General features: G+C 35.7%; 1 protein-coding gene across 1 annotated transcript in view; it reads left to right on the top strand.

Annotated features, from left to right (window-relative positions):
• Window positions 1-17996, top strand: part of Polq (DNA polymerase theta) — a 170505-nt gene that overhangs the window by 7719 nt on the left and 144790 nt on the right. Inside the window, exons 5-10 of the mRNA XM_004642235.2 lie at window positions 843-951; window positions 4113-4326; window positions 8350-8497; window positions 11914-12060; window positions 13201-13413; window positions 17439-17578. Of these exons, the coding sequence (XP_004642292.1) occupies window positions 843-951; window positions 4113-4326; window positions 8350-8497; window positions 11914-12060; window positions 13201-13413; window positions 17439-17578 (971 nt within the window). The remainder of the gene's footprint in view (window positions 1-842; window positions 952-4112; window positions 4327-8349; window positions 8498-11913; window positions 12061-13200; window positions 13414-17438; window positions 17579-17996) is intronic.

Below are 17996 nucleotides of genomic sequence, written 5' to 3' on the forward strand. Positions count from 1 at the left end.
TGTGTGTGTGTGTGTGGCCAGCTCAGCCCACCAGGGGGCGGGGCTGGCTGGCATGTGGTGCTGGGGGATTGAACCGTGGTCCCTGTGCTTTAGCTAGGCTTGTTCTAAGTAGGTGCTTTCGACCACTGAGCCATCTCACCAGCCCCTGCAGCAGTATATTTTGCAGCAGGGCGACATTAGCTTATCCCGTCAAAAGAACTCCCTTAATATTATCTCTTTCTTCTTGGCCTAGAGCTGTTTTTTCTAAGCAATTTTTTTGGCATGAGGTTGATTGTTTCTTTATAGAAAAAGCCAATACAAGCCAGATGTTGTGGCTTATGCCTTATAAGCTCAGCACTTTAGGATGCTGAGACAGGAGGATTGAAAGTTTGAGTTTAGCCTGGGAAATTTAGCAACTGACAAAGACTGTTTTTCAAAAAAAGGGCTGGGAATGTAATTTAAAAGGCCCAGGATACAAACTGCCCCCCACACTCAATACCATGAATGATTAACATGCATATCTTTGTTATATCATTATGTTTATTTTTATGTAAAGTTATGAATTTATACTTGTCTAAGTATTGATAGGCAGTGTTCCCTGGGTTTAGGTAGTCCTAAATTGGATAATCATTCCTTTTTATATCCAGAATACATTGTAGTAAGAGTGCTTATGATAACTGAAACATCTTGAAGAATAATTGCTCATTATTCTGAATCTGTTTTTTATTTTATAGCTTGAAATTTTATCACTTGCAATATATTATCATCATAGTTACCTATTGTATGATATATGTTATTGAGTCTTTAAAAACCTTTAGAATTGTGAAGTTCTATAAGACTTAGCATCTGGAAAATCTTTTTAGGAATGGTGGTTGTGGATGAGCTACATATGTTGGGAGACTCTCACCGAGGGTATCTGCTGGAACTTTTACTCACCAAGATTTGCTATCTTACTCAGAAATCAGCATCTCGGTGAGTACCTGAAATGACTGTATTCCAGCTATCCATGCAGGAAGGAGAAACTATCTTCAAAGTGCAAAGTACAAGTTAAAGGGATACAGTATTTTAAGAAGAAAAGATAAATGTAAAAGTTTGTTCTCATTTTATTTTATTTTTTTGGCCAAACTTTTTATTTAGTATTCTGTAGTTGTTTAACACACACTTAAATGGTCTTACTGGGGGAGGGGGAAGGGGAGGTTCTTGCAGATTCCCAAGGAAATGTCAAAAAGGCAAATTATGGCCAGCATTATCCATTTGTTTTTGGGTTTACTGGGTGAATAGCACTTTCCTTACATAGGTATCTGATCTGAGGCCTTTTCATACTGAGTTGTTCTCATTTTAAAAGAAGTACTTCAAACTAGATTAGTTTGTAAACATTAAATTTGGCTGCTCCATATTCCTCTTAATTTATATTTAATAAGTTGTCTAGGTATAAAAGTCAAGATTAGAAATATTTTATTGCTTTACTTTTCATTTTATTGAGAAATCCAATACATTCTGATCCTTCATCCTTTGTATAATATTTAAACTTTTTTTCTGGGAGCTTTTTCTTTTTCCTTTAGTGTGGTGAGATTTCATACTGATAACATCTTGGTGTTGGTCTGGTTTGATTTATTTTATTTTATTTATTTTTTATTTTTTGCCAAACCAGATATTGAACTTAGGCCCTTGCGCTTGCCAAGGAAGCGCTTAATCTACTGAGGCATCTCCCCGGCCCCTGTTTTGATTTATTTTGCTGGGTACTAAATAGGTTTCATCCACAAAGTAAGATTTTGGATTGTATCTTTAAATTTGGGGGTCTTGAGTTTTTTGAGAATATTTAGAATTTATATATTCTAAATATTAGTCGTTTGTCTGAGAAACAGCTGGCATAAATTATTTTCCACACTGTGGGTTGTCTCTTCTCTCTGTTGGTGGTTTTCTCTTGTGCAAAAGCATTTTAATAAGATTAAAAATCAGTTGTAGATTCTTTGTAATAGTTTCTGTAAAATTTGGGTTTTATTCATAAAATATTTTCCTATACCAGTGTCTTCAAGAGTTCTACCTATTCTATCTTCCAGCAGGTCTAATGTTTCTGTTTTAATATTTAGATCTTTGATCCATTTTGATTTAGTTTAATGCATGGTGAAAGATGGGTCTAGTTTTAATCTTTGACATATAGAAAGCCAGTTTTTCCATATAGGAAGATTTAAATATGTCTTATTATATGATAGAATATACTACATGATAGATTGAACTATTTCATTAGGGATATAGAAGATATGACTAATACAGTCAGCAAGTTTGACCTAATTGTTGTATATAGAATAATTACCCCAAACAGCAGAATATATGGTTTTATTTTATTTTTTATTTATTTATTTTTTTAAAAATCTGCTTCTTCAGCTGGCTCCACTGCTCTGGATTTATTTATTTATTTATTTATTTTTTGTGTATGTTTGTGTGTGTGTGTGTATGTGTGGCCAGCTCAGCCCACCAGGGGGCGGGGCTGGCATGTGGTGCTGGGGGTTTGAACCGCGGTCCCTGTGCTTTGCTAAGCTTGTTTCAAGTCAGTGCTTTAGACCACTGAGCCATCTCACCAGCCCCTGGTTTTATTTTATCCAAATGAAATATTTATGTAAAGATTTAGTCTTAATATATTTCAAAGGATTAAAATCACGTAAAACATACTGTTTGCCAGCAGGCCTGGTGGCGCATGCCTGTGATCCCAGCACTTGAAGAGACTGAGGCAGGAGGAGCACTGTGAGTTTGAGGCCTGCGCTACATAGTGAATTCAAGACCAGCTGAGTTACATAGCGAGACCCTGTCTTAAAAAACAAAAAAACAAACAGAAAGAACCCCCCATAAAACTTCTTGAATGTAATCATTATATACTGCAAACAGGTACAAATAAAAGTTAAAAAAAATACTCCTGGACAACAGTGGAATCTAGGTATAAATAAACATAAGCAAGGTGTAACTAGAAAATGTATACATGTTTAGAAATAAAATATATTTTTGACTCTTTTGGGACAAAAGAATCAATAGAAATTAGAAAATAGTTTTGGATTATAAAAAAATCTCATAAATGGATGCAACTGATACTGTTTTAAATTGAAAATTTATTTTATTCTTTGTCTTTCAAGACGGGGTTTCATTATATAGTTCAGGCTGGCCTTGAACTCTCTTTGTAGCTCAGGCTGGCCTCTTTCTTGCAATGATTCTCTTGCCTTATTGTGACTGCTGGGATTATGGGTGTGTGCCACCACATCTGGATAGCTAAAGCAAAATTGATCATTTTATATATACATGTATATAAATTACTTTATCTATTTTAAGAACTTCAGAAAAGAATTGCAAGGTAATATTACAGAAAGTAGAAGAAAAAGAATAGTAAAAACACCCACAAAAATTAATGAAAGAGGAAAGTCATTATCTGAACTATTTTAATCAATTCTATAAGTAAGAAAAGCACAAATAGCCCAATTATTATTAATTTTTTGGTCCACTCAGCCCACCATGAGGGCAAGGTTGGTGTGGTGTGTGGTACTGGGATCAAACCACAGTCCCCTGCGCCTGCCTAAGCTTGCCTCAGCAGGTGCTTTAGACTGCTGAGCTATCTCACTGGCCCCCAAATAGCCCAATTATTGATGAGGAATCTGAACTGACATTTGCAAGACAGTACACAAATGGCTTGTGAATGTGAAATGGTGCTCAGTCTCGTTAGCAAGCAAGTAGACTTGCATACAGTCTTCCAACAAGTATTATCGTACACTGTCCATAATGGCTAACATTAAATAGGTTGATAATACCAAGTTGTGACTAGAACAGTAGAGTACATGTGAATTGTTGGAGTATTACTTTGATACAGTCTCTTTGGAAAATTGAAGATAAAATTTGACCGCGTAATCCATGATCCAGTAAGTGTAAGTTCTAGGTCTACATATTAAAAGTGGTATGATTGGAAAATATGGTAAATGTTTAAATTTTCTGTGCTATTACCTACAATACATTTTAAAATTTAGACAGTCATCACATTTTGATCACCCCTGGTAACATATGTGTGCCAAAGGACATGGTTAAGAGCATTTCAGTAGCACTACTTGTTAATTTAGTGTGTATCTTTGAATGTGATTTTCATCTGTTTTTCTTAGCCCAGAAGATTTAGCCAGTCCTCTCACTGTGCAGGTTGTTGGCATGAGTGCCACTCTTCCTAATTTGAAGCTTGTGGCTTCCTGGTTGAACGCTGAACTCTACCATACTGACTTTCGTCCTGTACCACTTTTGGAGTCAATAAAAATTGGAAATTCCATTTATGACTCTTCAATGAAGCTTCTAAGGGAATTTAAACCTATGCTACAAGTGAAGGTAACTCATTACCCTCACATTGCTACTATCAATATCTTTGTGTTCGATGGCATTTTCTAACTAGTTATTCACAATTTTTGAATTATATAGTTAGAAGTCACAAAGTTTATATATCCATTAGAGTTAGCATTAAGCTAATATTAAAGAGTTAATGGTGATAAGAGTATACTGTGTCTTTAAATGGTTATTTCCTGTATATACTGTAAACATTTAAAAATGCCTAATTTTGTGAATTTTTCTGTTTAAGGATTTTTGGGCTGGATGTGGTGAATGTCTGTAATCCCAGCCCTTGGGAAGCTGAGGCAGGAAGATCATTTCAAGTTTGAGACCAGCCTGGGTACCAAGTGAGCTCAAGGCCAGCCTGAACCTCACAGTGAGACACCATCACTAAAAAAAATTAAATAAATAAGGATTTTCTTATGGTTTAGCCTATACTAGCTTAATGTGGAAAAGTAACCATTTATTAGTTGTACCAATTTTGTATTATGCCAATGGTATATAGCATACCAAAAATACCAAATGTATATATTAAATACTTAATAGCATATAGAATGAAAAGAACTTAATTTTAGAATTTGGAAAGTCCTACCTCTGAGTCTTTTTTTGGGTCTCACTAAGTAGATCGGACTGGTAGTGATCCTTCTGTTTTCAGCCTCCCAGGCACTGGGATTATAGGCATGAGCCACCACACCCAGTCTCAGTCACCTTCTCAGTGTGCTCTGGGGTCAGGGCCAGCACGGCATGCTGGGGATCGAACCCTGGCCACTGTGCTCTGCCTAAGCAGGTGCTTTAGTTAGCTGAGCTATCTGGCCAGTGTGAACCTCTGAGTCTTTAAATAGAGATAATTGTTAGGACTGAGATACTGGTTGAATTATAAAATCCCTCTAACCTATCTGTTTATAAAATAGGGTTGTAATTATTTAGTAGTTGGAACAAAAATAATTTTTAAAATTGCCTAGCATTTAGAAGAGTTTGATAAGTATTTAGTATACTTTCAGACCCCTGAATACACTATTTTTTATTTTTTATCTTTTTGAATAAAAAATTGTAATAGTTTTTTTAGTACATTTTCGTAATATATATTGTATATATTCATTGTGGGAAGTTGGTATGTTTATGTATCATAGCTTAGGTTTTTTTTTTAACTTCCTAGCATTTAGAAGAGTTTGATAAGTATTTAGTATACTTTCAGACCCCTGAATACACTATTTTTTATTTTTTATCTTTTTGAATAAAAAATTGTAATAGTTTTTTTAGTACATTTTCGTGATATATATTGTATATATTCATTGTGGGAAGTTGGTATGTTTATGTATCATAGCTTAGGTTTTTTTTTTAACTTCCCCTGTTCTCCTATACTATTCTTTAAAATTTTTAGTTGACAGTATTTTTACTTGCTGAGCCTGATTCTTTAAGCTCAAGATTGAAGAAGTGTTATATACTTTTCTATTAAGTGAGTGATATTTTCTTTTCTTTTCTTTTCCTTTCCTTTTTTTTTTTTTTTTTTTTGCTTTGGTAGCCCTGGGGATTGAACCCACATCCTTCACACAGAACTATTTCTTCAGGTCATTTTTATTTTATTTTGTGTATGTTTAATTTTTAGACAGGCTCTCACTAAATTGTTAAATTGACCAGGTGGGCTCTAACTCATGATTCTCCTATTCTAGCTTCCTAGGGCATTGGGATTTTAGATGTAAAGCTGGCTGAAGCATCATCTGTTTATTTATTTATTTATTTATTTATTTATTTTATTTAGAACAGGGTCTACAGAGTCATGCTATATAGATCGAACTGTAGTGATTCTCTTGTTTTCAGCCTCTCAAGTGCTGGGATTATAGGCGCGCCATCAGCTGGCATGGCATGCCAAAGATTGCACCCCTGCTGCTGTGCTCTGCCTAAGCAGGTGCTTGAGTTCACTGAGCTATCTGGCTGGCCCTACATCTTCTATTTTATTTATTTATTTTTGTAGGTTTTTTTTTTTTTTTTTTTTTTTTTTTTTTGGGTTTTTTTTTTTTTTTTTTTTTTTTTTTTTTTTTTTTTTTTTTTTTTTTTTGAGGTAGGGTCTCACTGTATAATCCAGGCTGGTCCTGAACTCAATATGTAGTTTAAGCTGGCCTCAAACTGGTGGCAATCCTCCTGCCTTGGCCTCCTGAGTGCTGGGATCACAGGCATACACCATAAGGCCTGGCTATTTTTAATACATGCTTATCCTTTTTAGTGCTCAGGGCCACTTTAGAGTAAGGAGTAGGACTACATTTGTGTCTCAGTATCTTCACAGGTTTGGATTTGTGACCTCTGCATACTTGGTATGGAATCTTTCTCAGTTGCTTTGCTCATTACCCTAAATTTCTCCAGGCTTTTCTCAAGCAGCTCTGTAAGTTTATATGTTGAACACTTTTTTGTTGCTGTTTTTTTGAGACAGGCTCTTGCTATGCAGTTCAGGTTGGCCTTAAGCTCATCTTGTAGCCCAGGCTGATCTCAAACTCACATCAGTCCTCCTACTTCAGTCTCCTGAGTGCTGAGATTACAGGCCTGTGCCACCACACCACACCCGGTGCTTGTTGAACACATTTTTTCCTCATTTGTTTATCTTTTCTTCTGATGACTACACCTGCGCTAGATCTGAACCACCTTTACTTATGAACTGCATTACTGGAACAGCCTCCTAATTGTTTTCTCTGCTTGTTCCCTTCAGTCTGCTTAAATAAAGAGCCAGGGTTCTATTTAAAGTGAACATCAGATCATGTTATTTGTTTGCTCAAAACCGTACAGTGGCTTATTGTTTCATTTAGGATCAAAGCCAACACCTTTCAAGCAGCCTGGGGAGCCCTGTGTGATCGGCTCCCAGGGTGCTCTGAGTGTGCCTGCCGTGGTCTTCCCTATGCTCCTCCCCATTCTTTCCTGTGCGAGGTGTCTCTCACCTCACTTCTCTTTATCTGAAGTGCCCTCCTCTCTGGTATCAGGATAGTTCAATCACCTACCCTGGATCCTTTACTCAAAAGTCACTTTCTTAGACCTTCCCTGGACACCTTATCCAAATTACAGTGTCTTTTTCATGGTCCCTAATTGTCTTCCCTGTTTTATTTTTCTTCTTAGTGTTTTTTCAAAATTGAACATATTGTACATTTTGCTTTCTTTTTGCTATTTTCTGACTCTTCCTGCTGGAGTAAACACAGCATGAGGGCACAACTTGTTTCTGCTTTGTTCTCTGCTTCGTCCTCAGTTCCTAGAACAATAACTGATAGTCTGTTGCATAGTGAATGAATGGAGGTGTGAATTCAATACACAGATTGATATTTTTCCACTGTGAAGTTGCAGGTTGGCACAGAGCACTCACATGCTCTTTGTTCTGCCTGAACAATGTGTTACTTTTCATTGAGATAATATTCCCCACTCCCATTCACATCTTAGCTAAATAATTTTCTTAGGGAAATTTTTCTTTCAGGTCTTAGTCAAATTTCTGTCAAATATGAGATCTTAAAAAGACTATAAAAACTGTTTTATAGTATATCTCATGGTTGTGTTTTACATTTATTTGAGGTTTTTTTTCTAAGACTATGTTTTGATTTGTAGTTCAGGGTGGCCTTGAGTTCACTATGTAGCCCAGGCTGGCCTCAAAACTTGCAGGTATCCTGCCTCAGTTTCCCAAGTGTTGGGATTACAGGTGTCCACCACCACATCCAGCTACATTTAATGGTTTAAATACTTTTAGGTGTCTCTCAATGAGATTATAAACGTCTTGAATTTAGAACTTTGACTTTCTTTTGCTTACCAGTATGTTCCTCTTGCTTAAAGGTTGGAGCTCAGCATATATTCTTTGAATGCATAAAAATATTTTCCTTCTCACCTTGCATCATAAAGTTTATGTTTTACTTCTTATTTTTGTTGTTACTGATTTTCAAAGTTATATTTACTATTGTTTTGAGTACAAAAACCTTCCCCATGGAACAAAATGAGTGATTTTAAACTGATGTGAGAATATTTTGAAAATATCGCTGAAGTAAGTATTTTTCTCTTTTTTAGGGAGATGAAGATCATGTTGTTAGTTTATGTTATGAGACTGTTTGTGAGAACCATTCAGTATTACTTTTTTGTCCATCAAAAAAATGGTGCGAGAAGCTGGCGGATATCATTGCTCGAGAGTTCTACAATCTACACCATCAAGCCAAGGGTGAGCTACAGATAGAAATGCAAGTCTCCATTGTTAGTATGTGTGCAAGGGATGGATGAAGGGAGGTGGGAGGGAAGGGAGAGGGATGAAAAAATGAATTAAGATGTGTTATGTACAAGCATGAGTTCCCACAAGAATGTAATCATCATGTATTGCTAACATGTACTATGAATAAAGTAACGATAGTGGTCCAATTAACAAACCATGACTGTCATCATGACTACCGCTGGCCCACTTGTCACCCCTTTACAGAGCTGTGTTTTTGTGAGTTTTCTTCTCTCCTGCCTTCTTAGAGACAGTGTGTACACACACCCTCAGGGTAATCATCTTCAGATTTTCAGAGCATTGTGCTTATATAGATATATACCAGCATCTTTTATTTGGACCTCTGAGCTTTGAGAGTTCCTAAATTGTATACCAAACTACATTTATAGCATACCTCCTACCCCTGGAATGTGGCAGGACTAGAACTCACTTTGTAGCCCAGGTTAGCCTCAAACTCTCAATGATCCTCTTGCTTCAGCCTCCTGAATGTTGGGGTTACAAGTGTGCACTACCGTATCTGGATTATATGTATTTTAAAATTACTTCTATTGAGGTGTAGTTTTTACATAATAAAATGTATCCTCTTTAACTGTGTAATTTAATGAATTTGAGTGGCTATGACATCTATCTCACCATCACTGTAATCAAATACACAGAACAGTTCCATCACTAAAGTTCTGTTCTGCTCTTTTGATGTCAGCCTTCTTCTTTTATCTTGGCAGCTTTCTGTCACTTTGTTTTTTTCCAGTTCGTTTTGGCTAATATGTAAGATGTTTTATTATTAAGGTTGATTGATGTAGTTCAATTCATATCTGAACTTAAATGGCTTATCATTAGATAGTTTTTAAAAAATTTTGTATCATGGGCTGGTGAGATGGCTCAGTGGTCTAAAGCACCTACTTAGAACAAGCTTAGCAAAGCACAGGGACCGCGGTTTGATCCCCCAGCACCACATGCCAGCCAGCCCCGCCCCCTGGTGGGCTGTGCTGGTCACACACACACACACACACACACACACAGATAAATAAAATTTAAAAAAAAATAAAAAATTTTGTATCAGTTATTTTTGCCTTATGAGATTTTATATTCTAAAACAGTGTTCTTAATGTGGATATTTCTATTATTGGAGATTACTTGTATCTTAGAAACTAAGAATGTCGCATAAATGCAGTCATACAGCATGTCTATGTTTTCTTTTTTATATTTGTTTTCTATGGCTTCTTCCATTCTGAATGATTTTTTTAAAAAATTGTTTGCTGTAAGGAGAATAAAAGTAGTAAAGAAAACCAGTAAAAATGATACTGTATTTCTCTAAGCAAAATGATAGGAATTCAAGAATGATTGTTATATTGAATGTTGTCTTCGAATTAGTTGCTCAGACTACCAGATATAAGCATGCAAGATTGGTCAGAAAATTGATAAAAAGAAATTTTAGCATTAACTCTTCCTTTCAGTAGACCAGTACAAATCAGCAGGATAATTATCCAAACTATTCTTTCCCTCATCCCAGTTGTTTGTTTTTGAGGTTCATTGATGTTGCATTTATAACTTGTCCTTTTTAATTGCTCAGTGCTAACCCAGTGCATTATGTAACCATTAATATATATTTATATTTATTCAAGGATGAACACTGTTGTCTCAATACTTTTACTAACTAGCTTATGGTCTTTTGGGGGTCTAAATAAACATAGGGAAGACAAACCAGATCCAGTTGCAGAGTATTAGGGTATTTTATTACTTCATTATGTCAGTGGTTGCATGAGGGCAGGTAGCAGATATGTCAAGCCTGGCTCAAACAAGTAAACTTTGCCTAAAATTTATATTGTTTATGTTCTAGTCCAACATTGTATTACCTGTTCCACTTTCCTCATAGTTGATTTGTTCTGTACCATGCTAACTTGTATTTTTTACATTGTGCCATGACAACTCATTCCTTAATGACCAGATTCATTATCTTTTCCTTTCATTGAGGTTTTGGCATCTTGATTTGTAACTGTGGTTCCCACATGCTTGTTCTTCATTTACAACCTGTGCTGTGATGAAATTTCAAAATAATGATAAAATCAAAATAATGATAAAGCAGCACATTTTTCATAAAGCTGATGTTTAAAATTTGAGATTACTCCCACTGATTTATTAAATGTCAAAATGGCTTCTGAAATAAATCTATTAATAGGATGGTAGTTTAAAACATTTTTAGTTGTCCTTAGCAAAATAAAACATTGGCAACCCTCTGTGGTTCATCAAAATTTTTTTAAAAAGTTTATTTAAAAATATAAAAAAAATAAGTACAAAATCTAAAGGTCTGGAAAATTCTTTAGGAAAGTGGTTCTTGCATTTAAGAAAGTTTAGGTCTTACTGGGAGAAGGTTACACAGACAGGTAAAACCAAAAGACAGTATATTATTATCAGTTATGTCATAGAGACTGGAAGGATATACCTAGAAATCTAGGCTTCAAAGTGACAATGATACTGTTGGTTTGTGGGACACACCTTGAATTAAGATCGATCGACCAATCGATTGATCTATCTTTCTTTCTCTCTGTCTCTCTCTCTCTTCTTTCTCTCTTTCTCTTTCTCTTTCTCTCTTCTCTCTTTCTGTCTCTCTCTCTCTTTCAGGTCTTTTTTGAGACAAGCTCTGGCTATGCCATTCAGTCTGGCTTTGAATTCACTTTGTTGCCTAGGATGGCCTTGAACTTGCAGCAACCCTCTGGCCTAAATCTCCTAAGTGCTGGGATTACAGGCCTGCAAGGTTTTGATTTCTAAGCTTTGAGTAGTAAGCAGTTTCTTTTCTTTCTATTTCTTTTCTTTTTATGTATTTAGTACAGCGTTTACTAAAGATCAGACTTGTAGTGATCCTTCCTGTTTTTCAGCCTCCCAAGTGCTGGGATTACAGGCATGTGCCACCATGCCCAGTCTCTGTTGCCCTCTCAGCGCTCCCCAGGGTTGGGGCCGGCAGGGCAGGCTGGGGATCGAACCCCCAGCCCCTGGGTCTGCCTAAGCAGGCACTTTAATCTGCTGAACTATCTGGCCGGTCCCTATCAGTTTCTGAAACTCTCCTTTTTCCTGTAGCAGATTCCTCTCTTTACCTTTGGGCTTGATAGCATTCTAATAATACAGAGTCTTCTAAACTGTGGTACACATTAGAACCACCTGGAGAGATTTAAAAATTCTTCAGGTCTACGTCACACCCTATCCCAGGTATATCACAGCACTTGGAGATCAGTATTTCATAGTTTGCAGTGCTTTCTCAACAATTGCTGTGGCATTTTCTGTCATGATTTAGGCCCATAGTACTTAAGAGGTAGACAGTGTTGATCAGTATTAATTATGTGTGTGCATGTGTGTGTGTGTGTTTGTGTGTGTGACAGGACTGACAAACCCATCTGAATTTATACCACCAATTCTGGAATCAAAGAGCCTCCAGGAAGTAGTAGATCAACTGAAACGGTCACCTTCAGGACTGGATGCAGTGTTACAAAAAACTGTACCGTGGGGAGTAGCATTTCATCATGCAGGTATTCTGTATTATAATCTGCTATTAAGAAGCTCTTTCAAAGCATTCTCAGTTTCTTCATTTTTATATTTATATGTGTTTTTTCCTGTTAACTGTGCTTCATACTTGAGATTTCATTTAAAAAACTGTCTTGCTTAAGTGAAACAAGTGTAAAACAAGTAAGTTTACTTCTCTGTGTAACATGTAGATATTAGGTAGAGGCTTTTGTGAACTGTTGGGGAAATTTTAAAATTGTTACTTTCCTATGTGTTTTTTTTCCTTAAAATTTAGGTTACAGTGGTATTTGTAACTATGTTATACTAGCTGTCTTCTTTTATTACAAGGAGTCTTAAGATATCTTCCCAGATATTTCAAAATAAATTTATTTTAGAAATTGTCATGTTGCATTTGGGGAGAGCTAAAGTATATAAAAATCAAATGGATGGGTTGTCAGAATTGCAAAAATTTTGACAATCACGGAATTGAACTTTTTTTTTGAAGTTTTCTGTCTATAATCATATGAGTTTAGGATATAATAAAGAAGATTTATGGGAGGGGATACTGGAGAAATATCTCAGTGGCATAAGCACATGCCATTGCAAGGACAAGGTCCTGAGTTCAGAGTTCAATCCCTGGTTCCAAAAAATAAAATAAAATAAAGAAGATTTAGTTTCTAAGATTAGGTGTTTAATTCTTTCAAAGTATTTTATTATTGCTTTCTTTTTTTTCAGTCCTGGGATTTGAACTCAGGACCTTGTGCTTGCCAGGCAGACATTTGTGCCATTGAGCTATATCTCTAGCAACTTTCAATGTATATTAAATTTTTATTGCCTCATTTGTATATATGCAGTTTATATGGTGATGTATATTGTGATAAAAATTTCAAGTAAATTTTAAAATATAGACACAAAAGAATGGGGTTGGCCAACTAGAATGCTGCTCGAACGTAGCTACCATCTGTTTTTGTAAACAAAATTTTGTTGGAACACAGTGATAACAATTTGTCCTGTGGATCTTTTATGTGACTTCTTTGTTTATAGTTAAATAATAGCTTAGACAAAATTTTAGAGGCTTGTAGCAAATCTCAGATCTACTTGTAAGAGGTCAAATGTAATATGTTTATTGTATATTAATACATGTTTTTGGAACATCTTATTTTTAGGTCTTACTTTTGAGGAGCGGGATATCATTGAAGGAGCCTTCCGCCAAGGTCATATTCGGGTTCTGGCAGCAACTTCTACTCTTTCTTCTGGGGTGAATTTGCCTGCTCGTCGTGTGATTATTCGGACTCCTATTTTCAGTGGTCGCCCTCTCAACATTCTTACTTACAAGCAGATGGTTGGTCGTGCTGGCAGGAAAGGAGTAGACACAATGGGTGAGTTTGAATTTAATTGTAATAGCATTGCTGAAGGACAGTGTATTTGAAATTTCACTTGTACCTGGCCACCTGTTTTCCATTGTGTTATATATATCTTGATGTCATCACTTTTTTTTCTTCTGTATTTTAGGGAAGGGTCTACAGGGTGTTTAGGTCTCATTACTAGATCGGACTTGTAGTGATTCTCCTGTTTGCAGCCTCTCAAGAGCTGGGATTATAGGTGCGTGCCACCACTCCCGGTCTCAATTGTTGTCTCAGTGCGCCCCAGGGGCAGGGCTGGCACAGCAGATCCGGGGATTGAACCCCCTGCCCCTGCACCTGCTTGCAGGTGCTTTAATCCACTCAGCTATTTGGCCAGCCCTGATGTCATCATTTGGACTCAGTATTTATAGTGAGCATAAGTTACAATTTTCATGGTTTTTTTTTTTTTTTGTTTGTTTGTTTGTTTTCTTGTGGCAGGGTCTTACTAGTAGTGTAGGGTGGTCCTGAAATCACTCATATAGCTCAGGCTGGTCTCAAACTCATGGCTATCCTCTTGCCTCAGCCTCCCAAGTACTGATCATATATTGTTAGCTGTTGGATTTCTACTAATGTAGAATTAAAATTCCTTTTGTATTCTATGAAATGAAATGATTCAGTATTTATAAATGAAGATGATTTCTTACTATATTCACTGGGAGATGATTTTTAATTTCCAAGTATAGTCTATTCTCTAGCATTATTTGATTCTTAAGTATATTAGTTCTGCTTATGTAACTGGTCTTAGAGATCAAAGTAGGATGCTAAGAGCTTCTCATACTTCCAAAACAATAACTTTATCTTAGATATATTCATTTTTCATTCCAAATTGGTGCTGGCTTTGAAAATAAACTTTTTAATGTTTTACCTTGTACCAGAAAGTGATGATAATATCAGCAATCCAAAAAAAGTTTGGACTTAAGGTGTCTTCCAAGATTTAACTATTGTACGTTATGCTTCTGTGAATATGACTATGCGTGTATCAGTCTCTTTCATTTTTTTATTTTATTTTTTAAAATAATTTTGAGAAACAAATAGCAATGATACAGTTTCAAAATCGATTAGTTTCAATAATTAATACATTGTATATTGTTGTTTTAGTGGTTATTCACTGTACAAGATGCAGATATGATATCCTGTCCACAAACACTATTAGAACAAATCTTTCTATTCATTGAATTAAGAGAAAGTAGCTGTATATCTACCCTAACTATTTTGAATATACAGATACAAAATGGTCCTTCATTTACATCCCCTTTATTTGTTTACTTTTGTCAGAGAAGGGTATTCAGTCTCTTTCAGAAAGATATTAAGAAGGTAAATACCTGGATCAAGTCAAACTTACAGCTTTTATTTTTTGAGAAATATTCATACTGATTCTATATGATTTTACTAATTTATACACCCACTAACAATAGAGAAATGTTCATTTATCACTGCAGACTCTCTAGCATTCTTATTTGATTCATAATGATAGCCATTCTACTGAGATAGAATCTCAGTATTGTTTTTTCCATAATTTTATTGAGAAAAAAATAGTGATGAGACAGTTTCAAACCAAATTGGTAGGACAGTTTCCATAATTGACACATTGCATATATTCTTCCTAGTGGTTAATTGCTGTACAAGATGTAGACATGATATCCTGTTTACAAACACTGTTAGAACAAATCCCTCTATTCATTAAGAGAATGTAACTATATGTCTATCCTAGCCATTTTGAAGACACAGATACAAAATGGACATTCATCTGTATCCCCCTTTTTTTGTAATATCCGTTATTTGAATATTATAGGTGTTTTAACTCAGCAAAATATTCTAAAAGAGTCCAGTAGTCCATAATAGTATTGGGTCTTCCGCTTCGCTGGCAATGTCAGAAATTGTTGATCTGAGTCCCCTTACAGCTCAACATAAAACCATGGCTTTACTTCTTATAATATTTTGAATAGTTCTTCATGCTTTTGAGAGGACTTGAGGTTTTATTCTTAATGACAAGAAAATTCACTCGAGAGCCTGAGCAAAGGAATGTCATGATTTTTTTCACCACCTGTAATCTGAGCACTTGGGAGGCTGAAAACAGGAGGATCACTATGAGTCTGATCTGTGTTGGGAGATCCTGGAAAATATAATGCCAGGCTCTGATGATTAGATTTAGAGCCATTAAAGTTCCTCAGATATTGGAATAGTTCAATTTGAGATGGAACAACAGACTATGTTGTGTCTTGTGCCTTCTTTTTTTAGTAATTGAGGATGACAGATAAGTTGTTTCTACTTTTTCGCTTTATCTTGATAATTTCCACTGTGAATTTCCAAATTCCCTATCTCTTCATTACTGTGTTAGTCATATTTCTGTTGCCATGACAAAGTGCCTGAGAAAAATCAAATTAAAGGAGGGCAGGCTCATTTCAGCTCACGGTTTCAAGATCTGAGCCCGTGGCCAGCTGGCTTTATTGTTTCTTGACCTGTAGTGAAGTGGAACAATGCAGAAGGGCCTTCTGGAGGAAAGGTGATCACCTATGGCTACCAAAATCCAGGAGAGAGCTTGAATGTTTCTAGTCATTCATAACATTGTATACACTCAATAAATAGTGGCTGGCTGAGAGTGTCTTTGTCTCTGCCCATCCTAAGGAATTGACCTTCCAGCCTGTCTTCATGTATTTTATGTCCCAGATTTGGAGGCTTGCAGTGTGAAATTGGGATGTCAGCAGACCCACCCTCCTCTTGAGATTCTGGGCACAGTTCTGTGGGAAGCCTTAACTGGTATCCATTTTATAATAGTGTCAGTCATTTTCTTAAGTTTCTGTTCCCCTCTCAGTATTGTTTTAATTTGCATTTATCTCATTGAGTTTCTGTAATGTTGAACATTTTTTGTGTGTTTGTTGGTCATTTGTACTTCAAAGAAATTAGACATCACCAAAATTAAAAGACCCAATCAAAAAATGGGCAACTGAAATGAATAGATACTTGTTAGAAGAATAAGGGCTCTAGTACTCCATGCCAACAGTTTCAAACCCAGACAACTGAAGCTGGGCCTGGCTTTTGCTGTGGGGTGGAGTTGATCATCTTTTTATTACTGTGACAAAATATCTGAGAAAAGCAACTTACAACAGGAATGATTTATTTTGACTCATAGTCTCAGAGGTTGGCCAGCAATAGAGATGTACTTTGAAAACTACAAAAATGCTAAACAAATTATCAATAACATATTGACAAAATAAAATTTAAAACTTACACCTAAAATAAAAATCACATGGTAATACTTACTGTTAATGGTTTTAGTATGATTTATCCTCCAAAGACTCTTACTCATATCTTTTTGTAGTTTTCAAAGTGCATCTGTATTGCTGGCCACTTAATAATAGTTAATTCTGTAGAAGAAGAAAAACTTTTCTTCTACTTTCTTATGTTCTGAAGCTAGAGTCTGCTAAATAAATTGATACAGTTGAATAGGAGACAAGATAAATGTGCTATTTAACAGTAATGTTTTAATTTGTATGTATGTGGAAGTCTTCATAAAATGTGAAGACTCAATAAATTGTTAGACTATTTAATAAATTGCATATACTATTTTAACAAATGTCAGTAAGTTATGGAGAAGTGATGAGGCAAAGGAAAAGGGTTAAGCAAAGGAAAAGGTGTTTGATCTTAGTGGGTTAGAAAATCATAAAATATAATGAAAGGAGAAAGTTACGCAAGGGGAAGTCTATATCCTACTTTGAGTTTTAGGTAGATGGGGAGAGGACAGAGAGCTCTCTGTTTTTTCTAATTACATTTAGCTCAAATTGGTGTTTATTTGAAATAGTATATTTTGGGGTAGTGTATCCTAATTTCTTTTTATACAAAATTTGAAAAATAAAAGCATTAGCCGCAATTCTGTGACCATAACCACCACATCTTAACTATCACATGTTAGCTTTTTTAAAGGAGTAAGAGAACTTAAATTCTCTTAGCAGGTTCTTAAGGAAATGTGTTGAGATTTTGAAAATGTGTGGTTTTGATTATAGGTGAGAGTATCTTAATTTGTAAGAATTCTGAGAAATCAAAAGGTATAGCTCTACTTCAGGGATCCTTAAAACCTGTTTGCAGCTGTCTACAAAGACAAGATGGAGAAGTAACTGCCAGTATGATTCGAGCTGTTTTGGAGGTAAGAGTTGTGCAGAGTCTCATTTGGTTAAGTTAATAGCACTTTAGTATGTGCTTTTTAAAAATAAGATCATTATAGTCATGGCTTTTGCGTGTCTGAGTCTATTCATATGAATATATGGACTTGGAGTTGTTTCTTAGAATTTAAGACAGCTAATGCTATAACGGTATTTCAAAACAATGGTTAGAAGACACATGCTAGATGATTCTTTTAAAAACTTTTATGTTATCTTTCTTTAATTTAAAAAAAGAGGCCTGGCATGATGGTGCCTGCCAGCACTCAGGAGGCTGAGGCAGGAGGATTGCTTTGAGTTGGAGGCCAGTCTGGGCTACAAAGTGAGTTCAAGGCCAGACTGAACTTCATAATAAGAATCTCAATCTCTCTCTCTCTCTCTCTCTCTCTCTCTCTCTCTCTCTCT

Source organism: Octodon degus, unplaced genomic scaffold (assembly GCF_000260255.1).
Source record: "Octodon degus isolate 3935 unplaced genomic scaffold, OctDeg1.0 scaffold00147, whole genome shotgun sequence".
NCBI classification, from domain to species: domain Eukaryota; kingdom Metazoa; phylum Chordata; class Mammalia; order Rodentia; family Octodontidae; genus Octodon; species Octodon degus.